Source organism: Pelmatolapia mariae, linkage group LG8, assembly GCF_036321145.2.
Source record: "Pelmatolapia mariae isolate MD_Pm_ZW linkage group LG8, Pm_UMD_F_2, whole genome shotgun sequence".
NCBI classification, from domain to species: domain Eukaryota; kingdom Metazoa; phylum Chordata; class Actinopteri; order Cichliformes; family Cichlidae; genus Pelmatolapia; species Pelmatolapia mariae.
Window position 1 is genome coordinate 29449741 of NC_086234.1, and position 24671 is coordinate 29474411.

At 40.1% G+C, this 24671-nt stretch overlaps 1 protein-coding gene across 1 annotated transcript; it reads left to right on the forward strand.

Moving 5' to 3' along the window:
- Window positions 1-3440: 3440 nt before the first annotated feature.
- On the forward strand, window positions 3441-17348 carry LOC134633015 (ryanodine receptor 2-like). Its single transcript, XM_063481879.1, has 6 exons — window positions 3441-3490; window positions 3714-3862; window positions 3956-4106; window positions 15334-15488; window positions 15853-16505; window positions 17094-17348. The coding sequence occupies exons 1-6, from the start codon at window positions 3441-3443 to the stop codon at window positions 17346-17348; spliced, it is 1413 nt and encodes a 470-aa protein (XP_063337949.1).
- Window positions 17349-24671: the final 7323 nt, after the last annotated feature.

A 24671-nucleotide genomic window follows, 5' to 3' on the forward strand; every position in this document is an offset into this window, starting at 1 on the left:
TTTGTTTCAGAAATCCCTCAGTCAGAACCTGGTATATTATATTTAGATGGAAACTAGCGAGCTAACTCTCTGCTAACTTCTAACTCCTTTACATTTCAGAAATTCTTTTTTCATGGATGCCTGGATGTTAAACTTCATTTTTACACCTGCTAGAGCAGCCACACTGATCATTTTATTACAGATGAAAGAATTTAGACAGTTTTTCAACTCTCAGTGAGCCTGCAGAGATCGTTTGACTTTGGGGACCTGCTGTAGTTTGGGTCCAGTGGAAAAAGCCAGGACTACAGTGATACTGGGAATTCCACAGTGTTCACTGTCTTCAGCAACCTTACAAGGGCCGGTTGAACGGCTAGGGTCTTATGATACATGTGCAGTGTTCCTACAAGCCATAAGGTTACCTTGAGTGAGGAAGATGATGATTGAAAGTCCGTCTGAGTCCATAGGTTGAGGTGCAAGCACGTTTCTCCCGTTCCCCACAGAGGGCAGTGGCGCATAGGTGTGACGTCACTAAGACTACAGCGACAGCACAAGATTGTGAGCGTTACACCATGTATGCCGCTTGAAGTAGGCACACATTGCTAGGGATGTGGTTGGAAGGGCTGACTAGATAAGGCCTGGTGTCCAGCTAATGAAAAAAGGCGAAATTGGGGGTGCGGCTGTGCGCAGGTGTGCACTTTAAATATAGCACTTTTGCCCCCAAACAATAAAAGATAAATATATCAGAATTGCTGCCATTCGATTGGCCGCCCAAGTGGCTCGTGGGAAAGTGACAGGCCCTATGGCAGAGATCGAGGACAGAGGGCAGTGGTTCGAATCCCACGCGAACCACATGTTGGGGATCAGGCAAATTGGAGAAACAACAAAAAAAAAAAAAAAAAAAAAAAGATATCCCTGGCTCTGAAATTCACCTGCTACGCTTGCTTAGAAGCCTACAGGCGAGCCTATAGACGGGCTCTCTCTGCCTTTTTACCAACGTCTCAAAATACCTCAATATTGCTTCTTAGCGTTGCTACCGACCGCCAAACACGCCAGGCATTGTCGCTTTCTCAATCTCTTCTTCACGTCTCAACAAACGCTCAATTTTGCCGTAATTAACACAAATTATACATCAAAACCTACGTATTTTTCTTGCCTTTCACAAAATGCCACCGTCATTATCGCAGGAGTTGCCGTTTTCTCGCAAATGGCAAATGGGGGTAGCAGTGAACTGTTGTTTTCTGTACAATAATTACACTGAAATAAAAACACAATATAATGTAAACCTGTTGTCAAAATACATTTTTGAATGAGCTTGATTACAGTCTCCTATTGAAAAAGCACAGAAGAGCTGTATAATACAATACATGTTTTTTTAAATTCAAAAGTTCATATTTACATTCAATTACTGGCAGCTTTTGTAGCCAGAATGTCCCGGAAAAAATGACGGTCCAACAAATGAGGTAATAATCAGAATAGGGCTGATTGGCATAACATTTACATTCCTTGACTTTTGCTAGAAACATTAATAAAACCCAATAGAAACAAAGATTAAATGAAACAGTTAATATTAAATAATCAAATGAATGAGTAAAAAGCCACTAACATAATTAATATTAACCTTAACACAACCAAAACCAAAAAGGCACATAATAAACAGTGAAATCAAATTGAAAACACTTGATACTTGCAGTGGTTGACAAAGTTTCTTATTAAGCAGACTTGATAGTTGAGAACTTTGAAGATGGAAAACAGTCTGTGATAGTGTCGGAGGAAGTGTAAGAGGTTTCAAACATTGTATGAAGCAAATATCCAGTGAAACAAAAAGTAAACACACAAAAAAATATAGAAGATAAATATATCAGAATTGCTGCCATTCGATTGGCCGCCCAAGTGGCTCGTGGGAAAGTGACAGGCCCTATGGCAGAGATTGAGGACAGGGGGCAGTGGTTCGAATCCCACGCGAACCACATGTTGGGGATCAGGCAAATTGGAGAAACAACAACAAAAAAAAAAAAAAAAAAAAAAAAAAAAGATATCCCTGGCTCTGAAATTCACCTGCTACGCTTGCTTAGAAGCCTACAGGCGAGCCTATAGACGGGCTCTCTCTGCCTTTTTACCAACGTCTCAAAATACCTCAATATTGCTTCTTAGCGTTGCTACCGACCGCCAAACGCGCCAGGCATTGTCGCTTTCTCAATCTCTTCTTCACGTCTCAACAAACGCTCAATTTTGCCGTAATTAACACAAATTATACATCAAAACCTACGTATTTTTCTTGCCTTTTCTGCTAGCATGCTACACACCTGTTACTCTAATACTCTGTATCTTTTGAATAATTCAGCGCTTCTTTGCTTTTGTTCTCAATTTTTAGACAGTAATGAGATCAGCTGCACACTCCACAGAAGTCCAGAGTTTCTTTTAATATCAAAAATATAATGTTGTCCTTTGGGTTTTTAACAGAGATCTTCACCACCAGCTCCCTCACAAGGAAATCTTCTGAACTCCACTGTAGGCACGGCCCAGAAGATGGATAAACCCAGCATTTCATGAACACACTGGAACCAATCTATCTTCATAACAGTGAGTTTTATCAACAGATCATATGCTCTTGTTACATAGTCTCATGATAGCGATTATACCCAAATCAGTGGTGTAATATAACTGTAGCAGCTATGTGCTGTAGCCTATACCAACATGTACTGTGTGCTCTGGACTTTGTAGGTAGGTGAAGGCAGCATAGGTCACTACAAAAAGCTTTCATGGTCAACATTTGTGCGACTATAAAGCAAAAAAGTTTTTAAGGAATTCGTAGATAAAACTTTATGCATCTCTCGGGTGGGTTCAACCTAGCATGCATATTAATCTGCCTTACAATAAACACACTGACATTATTTGGAACTTGAATTGAATGGATTAAGCCTAGTGCTAGGCTTAAAGTTGTTTAAATGGAGGTCTTCACTGAATTATTCTTTTAATCTGGGACCAGAAATAATCCATATCTGGGAAACCCTTTGAGAACATCTTTGGTAAACATTATAAAAAACTTGCTGAACTGCATTTTCAGAATAATTTGAAACATGAATTGTTTATGTCCATGGTTACTTGCTAAATGCAAGGATGATAGTTGCCTCGGTCTCTCATAGTGTTCGATGTCTGTACTTTAACCCAGACAGATCTGTGTTAAACCACTGTGAGATATTGGTCATCTGTGTGCTTGTGCAAGTGTGTCTCAAACTGGGGAACCTGATCATAAATGCAAAAATGTTTCTCCATTGAGCTACAAGTGATCAAAGAAAACATGATCTGAGTGCTTCAAAGTGTTGAAAAATGAAATCCTACCCACAGAAAGTGTGTAAATCTTTAATAATATTTATTTGCTTGGGTATTTTAGGAGTGTTTTTTTAAAACATGGAGAAAAAAGATGGAAGAAACCGATCTGAATTTCCCGTCTCCTGTCTCCGATGATCACTGTGACCTCAGAGGGCAACTGGTCTGCGAAGCTGGAACTGGAGTGAGGGAGAGAGGAGTCATCATCCAGCTTGAAAGAAAACATCCGGGTAAAGTGATGTGGATCAGAGGATAAACTCGTCTCTGCTTTCAAAGGAGACACTCTTAGAGAGAGCCATTAGAGTACTTTTAAATACAGGAACATTTTTAAAGGACAAAAATCAACATCCAACTTTGACTGTAAGACAAACAAAGCATTGCATGTGTGTTTTCAAACTGTTCCTCAGATGGGCAGGATATCACTACTGGACTGTCCAACCTGCCAACTTCAAGAAAGGACAGAGACAAGAACAGAGCAGCATCCAGGGACCACCACACATGAGCAACTGCAACATTCAGCATCTGATCCTTGTTCGTCTGTGTGCTTCTGCGTTTGGTAAGTATAGTTACCTAACTACACGAACTATAACGCAGTCCATGTGGTCACCTGACCTAACTCTGCTTCTTCTTGTTCCCTTTAATGTTGAAGTGTCAAATGTCAAACAGCTGGAAAGGAAACTACACCAGTGCACTGGGATGTTTCCCCAATTCGTGCCAGACGCTGTTCCTGCCTGTGAAGGTAACATCACCCGAGACAGCCCGCCTACCTCAGGACCTCGCCGAGCCACGTATCGATCACGGTGATTATGAAGATGACAGCGAGCGGAAGACTGTAAAAATCCACCACCAGAATGTTTAGATGCTTTCTAATTATTAATGAATATCGTGTTTGTGTGTTTTGGGTTTTCTTTTTTTGGCCTCATTTGTTACTAACAAAGGTCTCCAAGCTCAGTTTACATTCTGTATGTGTTTTCATCTTTAGCAGCCACACTCTGACTGCAATTTAAAAAACACAAACTTTTAAATATTGAAGGGGTTCAGGTAGAGCCGGCTTATGAATTACTATGAACTCTTACCGTACTCTACCTGTACAACATGTTTTTGTATGAGACAGATTTGTAACAGAGGCCTTAGTCTCAGTAAGTTTGAAGTCCTTTCCTGATTTATTTGCAATCATAGAGGTAGCTCTATGGATAACCCAGAAAGTTTCTTGTGATATAGAAAAAGTCTTTTCAAAATTTATCTGGCGTGGCAAGAAACCTAGATTAGGGATTAGAATTTTACAACCGCCTACAGATTGGGGAGGCTTAGGGTTACCTAATTTAATTTTTTATAATTGGGCATGTCATAGCTGTTTTCTATGGGAGTGGCGACATGCTTATCTAAATTCTCACTCTCACCTAGACTCTTGGTCTATTTCACTTTGGGGTGGCTGTGGCTCAGGTGGTAGAGCAGATCAGCTACTGATCGGAAGGTTGGTGGTTCGATCCTAGGCTTCCCCAGTCTGCATGTCAAGTGTCCTTGGGCAAGATACTAACCCCAAATTGCCCTCCGATGCATTCATCGGAGTATGAATGTGTGTGAATGTAGTTATAGTTTGCACTTGCGTTTAGAAGTGCTTGTTTGAGTGGGTGTGAATGGGTGAATGAGGCATGTTGTATGCAGCGCTTTGAGTACTCCGGGAGAGTAGAAAAGCGCTATATAAGAATCAGTCCATTTACCATTTACTTTCTTCCCTTTGGAGCTTAGTTGTCTGTGAAAAAAAAATAAAATTACAAACTGAGAAACAAAGAATCTGTTCCAGGAATCTCTCGTAGTATGTTCGATAAGTGGCACAAAAATGGATTAAGGGTAATTGGCGACTTGTTTCAAACCAACACACTGATGAACTTTGAGCAATTGCAGTCAAATTTTAATATTCCTAGAGACCAGTTTTTTGGCTTTCTCCAGGTTCGTCATTTTGTTCATTCCAAAATTCCACAGTCTTCAGAAATAGTTTTGTATGATGATATGGAGACATTTCTTATTAAGCGAAAAGACAGAACTCATTTTATTTCTGCCTTTTATTCTCTTCTATATACTCTCCATAGCAACACACTGAGCGCTATTCATAAATGGGAGAGAGATCTTAATATTCAATATACCTAGGAGGAGTGGAAAGGAGCCATTAACACAGGTAGATCCACTTTTACTTGCAACCGCTTGCGAGAAACCCAATACAAAATCCTACACCGCCCATACATAGCTCCTAATGTTTTGCATAAGATCACACCTCATATTTCCCCCTTGTGTAGTAAATGTCAAAAAGAAACTGGCACTTTTTTTCATTACTTTTGGGAATGCAAATTAATCAAAAGATTTTGGAGTTCCATATCTCAAGAACTAAGTAATATTTTTAAGAATCGGCTCCATCGGCTCCAAAGGGACCCCGGATATTTTCTTCTCGACCTACCCTCAAAAGAATTAACATTAAATTACTCCCAGCGCAAACTATGTGATAAACTATTGCTGTTAGCTAGGAAATGTATTCTCATTAACTGGGTTAAGGATAAACCTCCCTCTGTGACTTTGTGGTACAGGGAATTATTTAAAGTTATTCCTCATGAAAGAACTGCTGCTGTTTTAGGAGGAAATGAGGATCTGTCTCTCAATGTTTGGTCCCTTTTGCTTTTTTATTTGCCAAATGATCTGTCCCAACTGTTGGGGGGGGGGGGGGGGGGGGGGTGCTTTTAAGATGTCCTCAGGTAAATAGGAAGTGAGCATAAAGGAAAACAGTTCACTCTTGTAGTTTCTTTTTTTTCTAAATCTGTGGGTAAATGAATGAAAAGATATTTATTTTCTTTTTTTCCTTCTTTTTTTGTTTCTTTATTGTTTGTTTGTTTCCTTCTGTATTCTTTTGGGTTTTTTTTCCTTTCCCCCCATATGTGTATTTGCACAGGTATATAATTTAATTACTTAGGTGATTTCCTCTGGGGGTTTTCTCTTGTTTGTCTGCTTTGTTATGTTTTATTCTTTTCCTGATAATGAATAAAAACCTTTAAAAGATAAATCCTAAGAACTACAGTATCTGACAGCTCATGGATTTCCTCGGTGCAATTACAAAGCAGCACTCTCATCCATATGTGTTCAATTTGAGTAAATCCTAATTTCCTGGAGCTTCTGAATGTGTCAGAGAAAATAAAAACTGCAGTAAAAAAAAAACCCCAACTATTTTTGTTTGTTTGACTCAGAACTGCTAAAAACTTCTAAAGAGTGGAAATGTGAGGTTCACCAGGTGGAGAACAAAGCAGCTTTAGAAAACACACACAGCTTACTACACTTGTTGCTGTTGAATCGTGTGCATCTGCATTACACTGCTGGCTACAGCCATGACACAAGGGGCTGCGGAAATTACAGCGATATGTCAGCGTCACAGACTTATGTCAGCCACTGCTACTGTTTCCTCATAATGCCAAAGAGTCATGAAATAAAAAAAATCTTTCCCCTCTCTTCGTATATTATTTGCCCCTTGGCTTATTATTTGCCCACAGCAATTAAAAGACTCCGCCTAACTGCAAAATTTCCAAATGACTGGCGTCTGTCTCATTTATATCCAAGAAGCAACACTTTGAAGCACTCAGATCATGTTTTCTTTGATCACTTGTAGCTCAATGGAGAAACATTTTTGCATTTATGATCAGGTTCCCCAGTTTGAGACACACTTGCACAAGCACACAGATGACCAATATCTCACAGTGGTTTAACACAGATCTGTCTGGGTTAAAGTACAGACATCGAACACTATGAGAGACCGAGGCAACTATCATCCTTGCATTTAGCAAGTAACCATGGACATAAACAATTCATGTTTCAAATTATTCTGAAAATGCAGTTCAGCAAGTTTTTTATAATGTTTACCAAAGATGTTCTCAAAGGGTTTCCCAGATATGGATTATTTCTGGTCCCAGATTAAAAGAATAATTCAGTGAAGACCTCCATTTAAACAACTTTAAGCCTAGCACTAGGCTTAATCCATTCAATTCAAGTTCCAAATAATGTCAGTGTGTTTATTGTAAGGCAGATTAATATGCATGCTAGGTTGAACCCACCCGAGAGATGCATAAAGTTTTATCTACGAATTCCTTAAAAACTTTTTTGCTTTATAGTCGCACAAATGTTGACCATGAAAGCTTTTTGTAGTGACCTATGCTGCCTTCACCTACCTACAAAGTCCAGAGCACACAGTACATGTTGGTATAGGCTACAGCACATAGCTGCTACAGTTATATTACACCACTGATTTGGGTATAATCGTTATCATGAGACTATGTAACAAGAGCATATGATCTGTTGATAAAACTCACTGTTATGAAGATAGATTGGTTCCAGTGTGTTCATGAAATGCTGGGTTTATCCATCTTCTGGGCCATGCCTACAGTGGAGTTCAGAAGATTTCCTTGTGAGGGAGCTGGTGGTGAAGATCTCTGTTAAAAACCCAAAGGACAACATTATATTTTTGATATTAAAAGAAACTCTGGACTTCTGTGGAGTGTGCAGCTGATCTCATTACTGTCTAAAAATTGAGAACAAAAGCAAAGAAGCGCTGAATTATTCAAAAAATACAGAGTATTAGAGTAACAGGTGTGTAGCATGCTAGCAGAAAAGGCAAGAAAAATACGTAGGTTTTGATGTATAATTTGTGTTAATTACGGCAAAATTGAGCGTTTGTTGAGACGTGAAGAAGAGATTGAGAAAGCGACAATGCCTGGCTTGCTTGGCGGTCGGTAGCAACGCTAAGAAGCAATATTGAGGTATTTTGAGACGTTGGTAAAAAGGCAGAGAGAGCCCGTCTATAGGCTCGCCTGTAGGCTTCTAAGCAAGCGTAGCAGGTGAATTTCAGAGCCAGGGATATCTTTTTTTTTTTTTTTTTTTTTTTTTTGTTGTTGTTTCTCCAATTTGCCTGATCCCCAACATGTGGTTCGCGTGGGATTCGAACCACTGCCCCCTGTCCTCAATCTCTGCCATAGGGCCTGTCACTTTCCCACGAGCCACTTGGGCGGCCAATCAAATGGCAGCAATTCTGATATATTTATCTTCTATTTTTTTTTTTGTGTGTTTACTTTTTGTTTCACTGGATATTTGCTTCATACAATGTTTGAAACCTCTTACACTTCCTCCGACACTATCACAGACTGTTTTCCATCTTCAAAGTTCTCAGCTATCAAGTCTGCTTAATAAGAAACTTTGTCAACCACTGCAAGTATCAAGTGTTTTCAATTTGATTTCACTGTTTATTATGTGCCTTTTTGGTTTTGGTTGTGTTAAGGTTAATATTAATTATGTTAGTGGCTTTTTACTCATTCATTTGATTATTTAATATTAACTGTTTCATTTAATCTTTGTTTCTATTGGGTTTTATTAATGTTTCTAGCAAAAGTCAAGGAATGTAAATGTTATGCCAATCAGCCCTATTCTGATTATTACCTCATTTGTTGGACCGTCATTTTTTCCGGGACATTCTGGCTACAAAAGCTGCCAGTAATTGAATGTAAATATGAACTTTTGAATTTAAAAAAACATGTATTGTATTATACAGCTCTTCTGTGCTTTTTCAATAGGAGACTGTAATCAAGCTCATTCAAAAATGTATTTTGACAACAGGTTTACATTATATTGTGTTTTTATTTCAGTGTAATTATTGTACAGAAAACAACAGTTCACTGCTACCCCCATTTGCCATTTGCGAGAAAACGGCAACTCCTGCGATAATGACGGTGGCATTTTGTGAAAGGCAAGAAAAATACGTAGGTTTTGATGTATAATTTGTGTTAATTACGGCAAAATTGAGCGTTTGTTGAGACGTGAAGAAGAGATTGAGAAAGGGACAATGCCTGGCGCGTTTGGCGGTCGGTAGCAACGCTAAGAAGCAATATTGAGGTATTTTGAGACGTTGGTAAAAAGGCAGAGAGAGCCCGTCTATAGGCTCGCCTGTAGGCTTCTAAGCAAGCGTAGCAGGTGAATTTCAGAGCCAGGGATATCTTTTTTTTTTTTTTTTTTTTTTTTTTTTTTGTTGTTTCTCCAATTTGCCTGATCCCCAACATGTGGTTCGCGTGGGATTCGAACCACTGCCCTCTGTCCTCGATCTCTGCCATAGGGCCTGTCACTTTCCCACGAGCCACTTGGGCGGCCAATCGAATGGCAGCAATTCTGATATATTTATCTTCTATTTTTTGGGGGGCAAAAGTGCTATATTTAAAGTGCACACCTGCGCACAGCCGCACCCCCAATTTCGCCTTTTTTCATTAGCTGGACACCAGGCCTTATCTAGTCAGCCCTTCCAACCACATCCCTAGCAATGTGTGCCTACTTCAAGCGGCATACATGGTGTAACGCTCACAATCTTGTGCTGTCGCTGTAGTCTTAGTGACGTCACACCTATGCGCCACTGCCCTCTGTGGGGAACGGGAGAAACGTGCTTGCACCTCAACCTATGGACTCAGACGGACTTTCAATCATCATCTTCCTCACTCAAGGTAACCTTATGGCTTGTAGGAACACTGCACATGTATCATAAGACCCTAGCCGTTCAACCGGCCCTTGTAAGGTTGCTGAAGACAGTGAACACTGTGGAATTCCCAGTATCACTGTAGTCCTGGCTTTTTCCACTGGACCCAAACTACAGCAGGTCCCCAAAGTCAAACGATCTCTGCAGGCTCACTGAGAGTTGAAAAACTGTCTAAATTCTTTCATCTGTAATAAAATGATCAGTGTGGCTGCTCTAGCAGGTGTAAAAATGAAGTTTAACATCCAGGCATCCATGAAAAAAGAATTTCTGAAATGTAAAGGAGTTAGAAGTTAGCAGAGAGTTAGCTCGCTAGTTTCCATCTAAATATAATATACCAGGTTCTGACTGAGGGATTTCTGAAACAAATTAAAAGGCACAGCTCTGCTGTCACTTCCGACATACATGAAGACAGGAAAGTAAGCAGCAGTGATGTTTGTAGGGTTACTGAAGTTTGGCTAGCTGGTATATAGTGATGTGCTATGTGATCGCTAGCGAAACAGCTATGTTAGCATAACAATAACACAGTGATGAACAGGAACGTTTTTCCACTGGATAAGAGCTAACATAAGGGTTCCCGATGGTTAGGGACAAACTTAAAGGCCGGATACACACAGGGTGGAGTTACTTTGTTGTGTTTGTGTGTGTTTTTAAGTAGTTTCAAACTTTGTGATCCACAAAAGGTAACAGTAAAAGATGAACATTTTTAAGCATAATGTTGTTACCAAACTACATCAATGGCCCAAAAACAGACCATAGAAAAAAACGTGGCTATGTGAAAAAATGATGACAACTGGTCCTAATTCAGGCTAATTGTTTTTTTGTTTTTTTTAATTTTGTTTTGTTTCTTTCAGACATCCCTCCACACACACAGGCTGTGCTGGCTCACAGAAAGAGTGGGTCATCAACATTATCAGGCAGCTGGTGATCATAGCAAGCCTCACCAGACAGCTTCAGTCCATATCAGATGTACAGGATGGAGTTAAGGCTCTTCAAGGACATCTGATTTCTAAGTTTGCTTTTTACCACACTCATCTGGGCCAAAAGTAGAGGAAACTGCTGTATCTTCTGCAGCTGGAATTCAAAACAAGCATTTGAACTCGTACACAGCCTGCAGAGGTAATTAGTCTGGGTTTGTTTGGTTTTTCTTTTTCTTGCTTTTCCCACTTTTCTAGCTTGTTGTGCCCTTTTTCTTTCAGGATCTGCAGTTTCCTCCCTGTCCAGTAGAGGTCTCTCTCAGAGAAAGAACAGCTTGGGGAAGCCTCACCAGGTCAAAATGACTCACATACCAGGATTGGCCAGATTGGGGGGAAAAAAGAAGTCAACCGGTCACACAGTCCCACCGTTACAGATGATGACGATTCGAGATCAGACACACCGCCACCACCTCTCCTTATCCACACTCAGGTCAGAAGTGGAATGCTCTTTTGCTGTTTGTTAGTTACGGATGGAGTAACCCAAAGGAAATACACACAACCATTAACACCCAAACACTGCACTATGTTTCATTCTTCTCCTACTAGTAATCTGTATAATTGCATCATATATGTATGTCTCTATATGTATGTGTGTGTATTTGTGTGTGTGTGTGTGTGTGTGTGTGTGTGTGTATGTAGAGTGATTTACATATATAAGTACATATGTATTTATTGTACCTGCATAGTCTATATTTCTTCTATTTTTGCATAGCATTATTGCTGTTAGGTATGCTGCACGTGTTCATTTGTTCCTGCCTTGTGTACTCTGCTGCAATAACAATTTGAATTTCCCAACTTATCTGAACTGTATCTAAACCCAGCTGATATCTGTCTGGTGTAACCCAGAGTAAAATCTGTTTTACTAGATTTTAGTAATTTCCTGCACTTATTTCCTGCCATTGAACACATCACAAATACATGACTCCAACCACATGACTTTGCTCAGCCATTGGGATGGCATGTAGGTCATAGTAAGCCTGTCCCGGTGTTGTGCCAAAAAGTGATTGCCTGCCAAAAACTGATTTCCAATGTTTCCGTGTGTTTTTTATGTGTAATATCGTTACATATGTTGCTACATAGACTTTGGTGAACATGTATTACAAAGGGGTTATATATAAAATTTTAAAATTACCTGTTTCTCAAGTATCTTTGTGACTGTGTTATTGTACTTACATTATAAGCAATCATCTCCCTTTTGTCCACTTAAAATATATTTACAGAACTATTTTTGCATTTGTTGCAATTTCAGCTGTCCTCTTGGCAAGATAACTCTTAAAAGAGACATTTTAAAAGTCAACAGTATTTTTTTAACTGCATAAATAAAGGATACATAAAACTCACTGCCAAAAACTGATTGTGGCTTCTACCTTGTTACAGAAATGTTGTTTGTTGCTCAAGATGACGTGATATCATTAATGAGGGATACATTTGACATATGTTTCACATATTATACACCAACAAGTTATTTATAGCAGTTTAAATACAAGCAGTCAGTTTTTGGCAGACAATCACTTTTTGGCACAACACCGGCTTCCTCCCGTCAGATGCGTGGAGGCAAGCCAGGTGACAGAGCTGTTGCAGGTTTGTATTGGCAAACACTTGCTTTTCCCGTTTTAATGCATTTTTTAACACCAATTAACTTATGCGACTTAGACGCTGATTACTGTGAGCCAGAGCCATAGTGTTGTCGTGCACTGAACAGAACGGAATTGGTGAGTTTGAACTTTTAATTGACTGTTTGTATTGTTACCAGCTGACGCTAATTGGCTGCTGCCGGTCCAAACAATTTGATTTTGATTTGACCGATATTTGTTGAATAAAAAATGTTGTGAAGCTATATAGTATGTATATAGCAGTTGAAATGTTTTAGTTAAATCCTTTTTGGTTAAATATACTGTTTGTTTATTTATTTATAAATTGTGTACACAGGAACAAGAATAACTTAATGTATTTAGCTTAACTGGCTGATATTTTTGTATTCTTGTGATTTCTTATTGGCCTTGTTTATTTAATGCAGGCCAGGTGAACCTTTTTGGGTATGGAAAAGGATGGCGAGCCAATGAACGGCTAGGAGCAGGAATCATTCTGCATTGAAGCTTCCACTGGTCGGGTAGGAAGCTATCAAAGACGACGCTCTGTACCCCATTTTCCGAATACACTAATTTCCACAATCATACACACCATTCCCCCCGTTTGTGGACAATAGCGTTTGGACATCTCTCATGGACATTCAGATAAAACTCATGGACTTCAGTATGGATCAGTGTTTTTGATGTTAACATGTGTTATTTATGGGGAACTTTTTTTGAGAATCTATATTGCTTGGTATAAGCCAGAAGAATTTGCTTAGTTGTCTTTGTGCACCCCCACTTGGTTTTTCAATTAATTGAATAGCTGCAGCAAGAGTGATTATTTAAGTTTTCCTTTTCTTTTCTTGTTATTTTTCTTTGGTTTCGGTTAAATACATGGTACCTGCAAAAGCATTTTGTGTTGTGTGTATTTATTAATTACTGCCCATCAGCTCCAGTAGCATTCCTAAATCTTCTGATTAATAATAACCTAATATTTCACTCAACACCTAGACTGTATTAATTCATTAGCGCTTCATCAGTGTTACACTACATTTTCTGGTGAGCATCCAAATCACACTGGACTGAAGTTTACACACTGTATAATGCCTGATTTCTTGTAAATATTTAACGAAATATATATTAATAAAATGCTTACCAGGCCACAGTGAACAATGGAAAATAGAATTTAAAAAATTAAAAACACTGAAAAACACTCAGAAATGTATTTTTTAGAGATGTCTTAACCTGGTTATGCTGTACCATCCAGATGAAGACGTGAGCCAAAGATCCTTTAAGTTTCATCTAATGAACTTACCTTTTCCTACATATGAGAAATGATCTGGCGTGAAGTAAATCGGGTTTTGTATATATGTAGCCTCAGATGAGCATGAAACTTCATTTTTGACCTGCTTAACAGCAGTCTCAAATATTAAAGTCTTGGTGTTACAAAATCAATTAACAGAAAAGCTCCTTGGAGTAAGGAGATCAGGCTCAGAAGTGGGGTTTTTTTTTTTACTAAGAATGTATATCTGTATTTATAAATGACATACTAAGGATGAGTAATGCTTAAAGAATGAGGAATTAAGCAGTGACCAATGACACGTTTAACAATGTGTCATTGTTATCCACTATTCTATGGATGTTTTTGAGTACAAGATCCTTTTTTCTATCAAGTAACCTAAAAAATGACTGACTGCACCTTTAAAAATACTAACTTAAATAAACCAAGATAACCCAGCAGTCCATAGGAAATAATGTGTGCACTATGTCACTAAAGTTATTGTCACTGCAAATGTAAAAGTAAACATAAATGACCCAAAGAGGAAGTGACATGACTTTGAAGACAGATGTGATCAGGTGGAAAGTGCAGAAAGCTGACTGATGTCGATCTGTGGCTGCATTAAATGTTGGCCTGTCCTGTATTAGGCATTCAGGATTTTCTTTGATGGCCATTTAGCTCTTATGGCATGAACTTGCTCAGTGCATTATTATTTGCTTTTCTACAGTCTGATATTTGTTTACTAATTGATCGATACAGTGTATTAAATAAGTGCATAAATAAGATGTCAAAAACCTCATCATCATATCAAACAGGATAGATTTGGGGGGAGTTTGTTTGGCACATGCTGACTGCATTCTAATTATAACCAGAACAGGAGGCGAGAGCAGAGAACAAGAGTGCAGCAGTTTGGTGAAAGGAAGAGGAAAGGTGAAGAAGAGGTGAGCATCCAATAGACGAGCAAGAGGACAGTTTCAAAGGAGACATTATGGCACAATAAAAGCTGTAAGAGCAGAGATTCATTCATATTTTTACTATTTTGGCTTTAGCTTTTACTCCCGCTGCTTACGATAAATCCAATATAAAGAACAAACAAGAACAACTCAAATTGCATTGATTGTTTAGTTCAGTATCACTCTGTGATTGTTTGACATTTCATATAAATGTGTCTATAAAATATAGCCAATAATATTAAAAAGGTGCTGTTACTGAGTGAAACTTCCAAAGATTTCAGGTCTGGATTTAGCCCCAGTGTTTTAAGATCCTAGCAACACTCGTATTTATGGCCACATTTTTCAAAGACACTGGGTGCTGACTCAGGGGAACCACTTTAGTTCATTGAAACTTTAATGCCAGTTTAGTTTAAGACATTAAACTGGTCGCGTTTTGAATCCAATTGATAATAACAGAACTATGCTGGACATAAGCAGCTGTGTTAGTGTGACGCCCTGCATATTTGAAGGATTACGATAAACTTCCGTTCTTACTGAATCTGTAACATTGCCTTGATCGGCCTACATCATTTTAAAAAGCATTTTTTAAATAGTTTGTGTTGTTAAATGAGTTTTGTGTCACTGCACAGTGAAAAACTCACCTGATGTAGTGGTAAGGCCATGTTCACATCAGAGCGCACCCCTGTGTCATGTGACCTGGCTGGAGCTGCAAAGCTGGACTCAGACCTCAGGAAGCGAGATCTTTATCAGTCAGTGCTGTCAGAGTCTGTGCTCTGGGAAACAACCGAGTAGCTCATGCCCTCTGCTCCCACGTGGATGAGGCACAGCTCCTTTACGCTATAGAGAATAAATATATGCCAGGTAATAGACACACAGCATATAAAGCATATTCTCATTCTCAATTTTCTATATAGTAAACCTACTTTATAGAAAGTCTTGTATGTTTTTTTTTTAATCTATGTCTGTTTCTCAGCGTTAGCCTTATAAAATACTGTTCCAACTGTCTGAGTAAAACCACAACCCTTAATCGGACAGCTGGTTAAGAATATGAATAATGTAGTTTTTTTTCATTTCATTTAATTTTTTGACCTTGGCACCTTAGATAGTCCATAAAACAATAAACATAAGAAGAATTAATATGTGCAATAGAACTGAACATGATAAAGAAGCATATAAATGTTACAGGATAGACATCAAACTTGTTCCGTCTGTCCTAAACTCACAGGTCTTCTTCGTGCTGGCTACTATGACCTCCTCATCGACATCCACCTGAGCAGCTATGCTACAGCTCGCCTCATGATGAACAACGAGTACATTGTTCCCATGACGAATGACACAAAGAGCATCACTCTGTTTCCAAATGAAAAGAAGAAACATGGCCTGCCAGGCATTGGACTCAGCACCTCTTTGAGACCCAGAATGCACTTCACATCCCCAAATTTTGTTTCCAGGCCCGGACCATCGTGCTTTAACAAAGGCAACAGTGGATCAGGAGATTGTTTCCAGTACAGCCCTGAATTCCCCTTAGGTATACTGAAAGTTAAAACCATTGAGATGTTGACAGAGGCAGTACGGGAGGGAAGCATGCACGTACGGGACCCAGTAGGAGGAAGCACCGAGTTTCTATTTGTTCCACTCATCAAGCTGTTATATACTATGCTCATCATGGGCGTTTTCCAAAACGGAGATCTGAAGAATATCCTCCGACTGATTGAACCTTCTGTGTTCTGTGAACGACGCAATGAGCAGGATGCACTTTGCATGGAGTTGGAGGTGCTAAAGAAGGGTGAAGCCGAAGGAGGAGGAAAGGAGGGAGTGCTGAATGTCCCCAAAGAAGGACTGTTAGAGATGAAGCTGCCAGAGCCTGTAAAACTCCAGGTGACACTCAGTAGAAGCTCCCAGTTTGGAAATGCATTTCTTATATAGAATTTCACTGTTGTTTACCATTTTTGTTTGCTAAGGTAAAGGTCATATTCTGTTTATATTTCAGTTGGGATTATTATAGTTTTTCCAACTAGTAACTAGGACCCTCCATGTGCATGCAAAGAAATCTCGAGTCCGAGGAAGACCTGGTATTTCTGGTAAAATTCCTATCATACTTACCATAAAAAACAGAAACGAGACATTCTTGTACCGAGATTTAAACAAGCTTTTTACTGATGTAATGACACCAATTCATTTGTGCAGGATTTCTGCATTGGCGTCATCTGTCAGTTTTGTAGGGTCATGCATGGTCTTGACTTAGGTTGAGGGTTGAAATCCTACAATTATAGATAGGGAACAGTATAATTTGGCATTTTTCACAGAATGAGAACTTTCCCCTAATATCGAAATCGCTTTAGAAAGAGATTTCCTAATGGCCACTACGTGCAGTTTTTTAAAATTTCTTCTTTAAACCATTTAATTTTGTTTGTGTGTGTGTGTGTGTGTGTGTGTGTGTGTGTGTGCGTGTGTGTGTGTGTGTAGATGTGTCATGTGCTGCAGTACCTGTGTGACTGTCAGGTGCGCCATCGTATTGAGGCAGTGGTGGCCTTCTCTGATGACTTTGTGGCTTGTCTCCAAGAAAACCAACGATTTCGTTACAATGAGGTGATGCTGGCACTCAACATGTCTGCAGCCCTTACTGCCAAGAAGACCAAAGAGTTCAGATCTCCCCCACAGGAACAGGTGGGAACACCACAGAACAACATAGAGCATAAATATAACTGTAACCAGATCTAGAGGAGCACTTCAGCTTGCTATTAATCTCATTGCACAGACATTTTCTGTAATTCAAATGGTTGCCTAGCAGAGGACACTTGCTCAGTGAAGAGCAGTAAATAATGCTAAGTGGGTGACTTACATACACATTTTATTTTAATTTGGCTTTGTATAGAAACACAGTTTTTGCAAACTATCAGCCAATCAGCCAAGGTTGAGGGTGAACCCATAGTGAAACCTAGCCCCACCCTATCATGTGATTTACTAAGGGCAGAAGGCAGTGAGTGGGTGTTAAGGCGTCTGCGAAGGGATCTCAACACAGAATTATTGATGGCGGACAGCTGGTGTCGTAAGCCCCGCCTCTGTTCAAAGGTGGCCGTTCACAGTGGCCGTAGATGCTTCTTTCAGTCCTCTTTAAAACCATCTGTCTTCTCTGTCCAGCATGTGAACATTGGCATCCTCAAAAGAGTGACCTTTGACCTTTAGATGCAGATGAACAGCCAAGTCTTGACCCGTGGAGGTGGCTCTTCTATGTTGTGCCATGTGTTTATTGAAGTGGCTGTTTGGTCTCTCCAATGTAAAGGTCTGGGCATTCCTCGCTGCACTGTACAGCATACGCCACATTATTAAGTTTGTGTTTAGTTTTGTCTTTGGGATGAACCAGTTTGTATCTGAGTGTGTGGCTGGGTCTGAAGTATAGTCTTGGCTCTTTTAAAGGGATAGTATTAGCTACTGGTACGGATATGTTGATGACACCTGGGTCAAAATCAAAATCCAAGAAGTAGAATCCTTCATTGCTCACATCAACTCAGTGGTTAAAAACATAAAGTTCACCACGGAAGACACAAAGGATAACTGTTTGCCATTCCTGGACTGTGCCATGCGCATTAAGGAGAATGGAAACCTCAACATTGAAGTTTACCGGAAGCCCCCCCACACAGACCAGTACCTCCTCTTTGACTTCCATGACCCTCTGGAACACAAACTTGAAGTAATCAGGACCCTACACCACCGGGCAGAACATGTTCCCTCTAAGCCTGAAGGGAAAAAGAAGGAACACACACATGTAAAGGAAGCTCTTAAAACATGTGGTTATCCTAATTGGGCTTTCATCAAATCAGCAAAGATGCACAGAAAGAAGGTCAGACACCAGATAGGGAGGATCAGAAAGACAAACAGAACAACTTTGCACCCCTTATTTAGCAGGTTTGTAAGAAAAACAGGAGAATTTTCTCCAAAAGTGACATCCCACTTTACTTCAGACCCAGCCACACACAGACAAAAGCTGATTTGACCCAAGTACAAAACTTCCAAACACAGACTAAGCAAACTGGGGAGCCCATGGTACACACATGTTTCTGCCTGTAGAACTGACCCTTGTATGTGAAGTAGGTGGAATGAAGACACAGTTCAAACACACTTGGTGGATGCTGAGAGTGGTCCTGTTGCTGAGGTTGGTGTCATCCTGTAATCTCTTACGGACTACCTCCAACGCTTCCGTGACTGGGATGCAAGTGAAGAGAGACGTACGAGACCATGGTTTCATCTGCCTCCATAATGACATCTCTCACCTTCTCAACAAAATCCAGGGTGTTCTGGATGTGGTGTTCAGAGCTGCCCACCAGCGGGTTGAGGATCGAAGCCAGAAACTTGGAGATGTTATAGGTGACAGAGTTGATCATGCAGACAATCGGTCGTAAGGGTGCACCCTGTTTATGTATCTTCGGTAAACCATACAGACTTGGTGTAGACTCCCCTGGGTACAGCCTGTGGTATGAGGTCCAGTCAATAGCCTTGTCTTGTTCTAACTGCTTCAGACAAGTCTATCACCCTCTTCCTGTAGCCACTTCCTGGGTCTCGTTTCAGGGGCTCATAAGTATTTTCATCACTGAGTAGTGACAAAATCTTCTCATGATAGTCTTTCTGGTTTAGCAATACTGTGCACCTACCCTTGTCTGCCGGAAGGATGATAATGTTGTTGTCATCACTAAGATAGTGGAATAGTGTGAATTTCATGAGGTGTTAGTAAGACTATGGTTGCTATGGCTGCTGTTTTTGCAGCTTTGTCAGCAAAATTGTTTCCCTTTGTAATTTCAGAGTCATTCTTCTGATGTGCTGAACATCTGCAAATTGCTAAATGTCGTATCACATGAGGAGTTTCCTCCCATGTAAACAGATGTGTGCCATGATAAAACCTTCTCCACACACTAGAAATAAGAAACTAATTTCAACCGTTGTTATATCTTATTCACTTATTTTATAATACAGTTATTTTTTCAAATCTAATATCAATCAACTAATTTGCATATCAGCTTATAATGCGCTAAGTTGACAGGTCAACAGAAATGCACGTTCAAAATATTATCACAAAAGAGAATTTCCTCCATACAGTAAATTACTTGTGTTGTGTCAATCAAACAGAAAGCATCTCACAATTTATTGTATTACCAACTAAATTTATTGTCTGATTATTGCTTGGTCATACCAGACTCTCTCTCTTTATTTTTTCTTTTCTGTTTTCACAAACGTTTCACCTATTGTTCTGCAAGCTGGAGAGTTAAATGTCAGCAGTGGATAAATTCAGCATTTGATAACAAAACTATTAAGTTTTCCCTGTTTTAACACCAATGAGAGATATAGGCGCATGTATAGTGTGTGCTATAGTGTAAGCTGTTCTTTATTGCATGTATGTGTGTTAGTACGCTTGCATGCAGGGCCTCTGGGCCTGTCTCACCCAAAAGAGCATTTTCTTAACAGTTGCCTTTCTCTCACGTGTGTTAAGAAAGGCATACTTCTGAGTTAAAAGAATGTGAGAATCATTAGATTCATTAGATAGGTTTGTATTATCCTATACTGCTGATTTACTGTGAGTGAGTTACACTGTTTCATGACATTTCATACTGCTGAGTTATGAAGAGAATATTATGTTCAGAGAGTCAGGGCCTTTTTTTTCTTTGTGATAGTAAGGAGAACAGAGCACATGCCACGGGAGCGTCACCCCCACCTTTGGTGGAGAAGCAGAAAAACAGGGAGCCAAGGTCATAACTCAGGCTCACTAAGAGTCAGAAAGAATGTGAATGCTTAGTTTGTGGCCGTGGCGCATTTTGTATGGCTTCTTTTCTTTGTTTAGTAGCTTTCTGCCTTCACCTGAGGATGTGCCCTAAGCATGTGACTTCAGGTCTCCATAATTGGTGTTTATTTAAAGATAAATAAGATGATTTCATATATTGCTCACGGATCATGCACTAAACGGTATGTTGCAGTATTAGCCTGCTTCACCACTTAAACAAAACATCACTCTTTGTTTTATTATTATTATCATTATTATTATTATTCTTTCTCAAAAACAGAAAATGAAATTGTAGTTGTTCTTGGCTGAGAAACACAAAACCTCTTTTTTCTTTTTTCAAAACAAGAAACTAAGTTTTAATTTTTTCTGCCAAAACAGACAAACCAGCTCTCAGCTGGCTCTGAACTTATCATCATCAAGGTCGCATGGTGAGAGCTGCTAAAGAAGTCACAGTACTCCTCACTCAAGCAACATTTCAAAAAACAAAAGAAACAAAAAACAAAACTCAGCACACTTCACAGAGAACAACAACAAGACACAAGTGAAGATGTTGTTCTCCTTGAATTTTAGAATAAACTTATTACATCTGCATTAGTAAATCATATGCCTAATCATTATGTCACTGTGATCCACAAGTATGATCACAGATTTATTCATTTTTCAAAACAACAAAACAAAAACAAAACAAAAAAAAAGTTACTGATGGCTTGAACGCTTTACACACATAAATCAGGATGCAAAAAGGCTGCTGCCAAAGACAAATCAGAAGTGTGAGGGGAAAAAACTGAGCCCACAGACAGCTGCATGTTTGAGCTTTAATAGCTGTTTCCCTCCCTCTGATGTGTTCTTATGTAGCTCCTGCTGTAAAAAATGTGTAACCTGCTCATCAGCTTAGCAGTTTTCATCTGTCTGGGTGCTGGCAGCCACAGTGGTTGTAGCTAATCAGTCTGTGTCGGGTGTTCTCTGTGTCTTACAGTCACGTGCAAAGTGTCCCTCTTTTCCACACTTGCAACATGTAGTACTAAAACCACTGCTTGGTGTGTGTCTAGGCCTGCCTCTACCTCTTGCTCTTTCACTATGCATTCCTCTCCCTTTCTTTTGGATTATTCCTGCTCCGGCTTGTTGTTTGTCTAAACATTTCTCATCAGGTGTTAATTTTGCTTGTTTATTCTCCATTGTCAAAGATTTTGCTGGGCCGTCACTGGCACGCTTGACTTCAGAGTGGTTTACTGATACGCCCTTCGACTTCACTTCTAACAGTGAAGCGGTATCAGTTTTATGAGATGAAACTCAACCGTTCTCCTTTGTCACCAGTACGTGAGCCTCAGCAAAGAAAACAAAAACGGAAGTAGTTCAGCAGCGTATTGTGCTGTAAAATCAACTTACTTCCAGACACATACACATATAGACATTTGCGCGCTAATTTGTCACGAAGTATTTAACGGCTACCTCTAAAACCAGTCTAAACATAGTTCTTTTTGGCGAACCTGAACCTATTTTAATTTCTTTGTCTCAACGTGTTTTAATTTGCCACGAAGTAATTTTGGTTACCTCTAAAACCAGTCTAAACTTAGTTCTTTTTGGTGAACTTAAACCTGTTTTATCACGTTTCTTTAAACCTTTGCGGCCATCTTACATATCAAAATAGTGTTTCTCACCCTCAGACGTCTCACTGGTGGTTCGGATCGTCAGACTGAATCCCACCGCCGTGGACCAGACCGGCCCGGACTCGAACGTCCCGGGTCTTTCCTCCTCGTCTAAGAGGGCTGTGCACAGACTTCGGTGCTGGCTCCCCACGGCGTCAGAAATCAGTCCGCCAGATCACTGGAACAGAGTCACAGATAACAGTTCTGATGTTTCTGATCCGGCTCTCGAAGGACCAAAATAAATGTCAAGAGATTTATTCTAAAGACACTTCTACCCTTAGACTCTTAGCTGAAGAAACACACAGACGCTGCAGTTTTTACTTGCAAGGGCGATCACAGAACGCTCACACCAGAGTGGGGGCCCTGTGATGTGCGCTCTGTTGCTGCTCTGGTCTTTATTTATATACAAAGCAATACAACAGTGAATACGTCTGTTCATAGGCAGAGGAATGTTAGTGCGTAGGGAGTGAAGATAAGAGTGGTTCAGGTGTATGTGTGTGTGTTGTGAGATTCAGAAGGACGCGGCCCCTCTTCTTGTTAGGGAGCGCAGATAAGAGTGTCCAGCTCTCCTCTTCCTGCTTGCTCAGCTATTATCGCTGTGAGAAAGAATTTATAAAACAGTCTTGTAGTGGACAACAGTCTAAGTCAGGGGTGCCCAATCCCAGTCCTCGAGAGCTACTGTCCTGCAGCTTTTAGATGCATCCCTACTCCAACACAGCTGAATCAAATGGTTTGATTGCCTCTTCAGCATGCCATCAAGTTTGGCAAATGCCTGATAACAAGCCATTCATTTGATTCAGGTGTGTCGGAACAAGGATCCATCTAAAAGCTGCAGGACGGTAGCTCTCGAGGACTGGGATTGGGCACCCCTGGTCTAAGTCATCAAAAGGTCATCATGCAGTATTCTATCATATGTAGACTTATATCATTAAAAGCTTATACTGACTACCAGTACAATTTTCCATTGACACATACGTGTGTGGATTTGAAGATCGACAGGACTCCGAATGCATATTTCTTCATGTTTTCCATCACGAGTTTGTCTGGTCTTGGAAGCTTCTCAGTATCACTCCATTTGTGATTCTGAACAAGAGTGGCCTTCTGATGGGCAACATCTTCAAGATCCTCTGTCAAGCGTTTGAATTTGGACACCCTCATATCTTTATCAGCTATGTCAGCCAGCTCCAGATCAGGTTGACTCACACCTGAAAATCCAGTCACATTTAACAGGGAGGATCGATGAAAGTCATGAAAGTTTTCACCTCTCCCAGACGTGCAGCAAAGCGTTTCAGCACCTCTCCTCTGGACAGCAGGACTCTGTTATACAGCAGGAGATCAGGGTAAATGCTCTCCACCTCATCCAGTAATGAACAGAACTGACTGGGATTTAAACCTTTTGCCATTATTTTACTGATGATCTAAATGACAACATTTATGACCTCTGTGCATTCTGGAGGAAAGGTTTGCACACACAATGCCTCTTGGTGCAGGATGCAGTGAAACGTCAGCAGCTTTCTATCCAGTGACTTCTGCAGCCAGGCCACAAAGCCCCTGTGCCCTCCAGTCATACTTGGTGCCCCATCAGTAGCCACTGACATTAGGTGGCTTGTTTTTATTTCTTTGACTCTTAAACAATCATCACAGCCTCACAGATGTCCTCCCCCCATGTCTGGCATTTTAGTGCTATCAGCTCATTCATTTCTTGCTGTGGTCAGCAGAGTTCACGTATCGCTAAAACAGCGCTATTTGTTCACTGTCACTTTTGTCTTTGGACTCATCACAGGCGATTGAGTACGCTGCATCTGAACTGATGTCTTTAATTTGCTGTCTTATGATATTTTCTGCCATTTTGATGGTTCTGTCTTTGATAGTCTTCGCAGAAAGAGGCATCGCGCTGATTTTCTGCACAGAGATTGTGCACTCTGGTTTTTAAAGTCAGCGAATAGATGTTCTGAAATCTTAATGAATGATTCCTTCATATATTCTCTGTCCATGAACGGCTTCCCACGCCTGACTATTTCCTGAGCGGCCACAAAACTTGCATATGTAGTTGAATTTGCAGACTTCATCCACTTCTTGAATTGATTTTTCCACAGATCAGCCTTCCACATCAGTACCAAAATGACTTTTTTCTCTCTTCTCCCTCTGGATATTTTTCAGCAAAGGCTATGTGTTTATTTCTAGTTCATGCATTTATTACTTCCAGGCTGGACTACTGCAATTCATTATTATCAGGATGTCCAAAACACTCGCTGAAAAGCCTTCAGTTAATCCAAAAGAGTCCTGACAGGGACTAGAAAGAGAGAGCAGATTTCTCCTGTTTTGGCTTCCCTTCATTGGCTTCCTGTTAAATCCAGAATTGAATTCAAAATCCTGCTCCTCACATACAAGGTCTTAAATAATCAGGCCCCATCTTATCTTAATGACCTTGTAGTACCATATCACCCTATTAGAGCACTTCGCTCTCACACTGCAGGCTTACTTGTTGTTCCTAGAGTATTTAAAAGTAGAATGGGAGGCAGAGCCTTCAGTTTTCAGGCCCCTCTTCTGTGGAACCAGCTTCCAGTTTGGATTCGGGAGACAGACACTATCTCTACTTTCAAGATTAGGCTTCAAACTTTCCTTTTT

Coding starts and splice junctions, on each gene's coding strand:
- LOC134633015 (XM_063481879.1), top strand. CDS start 3,441: ATGATCACTGTGACCTCAGAGGGCAACTGGTCTGCGAAGCTGGAACTG. Junction 3,491..3,713: donor TCTGCGAAGCTGGAACTGGA/GTGAGGGAGAGA, acceptor ACTGTTCCTCAG/ATGGGCAGGATATCACTACT. Junction 3,863..3,955: donor TCTGTGTGCTTCTGCGTTTG/GTAAGTATAGTT, acceptor TTAATGTTGAAG/TGTCAAATGTCAAACAGCTG.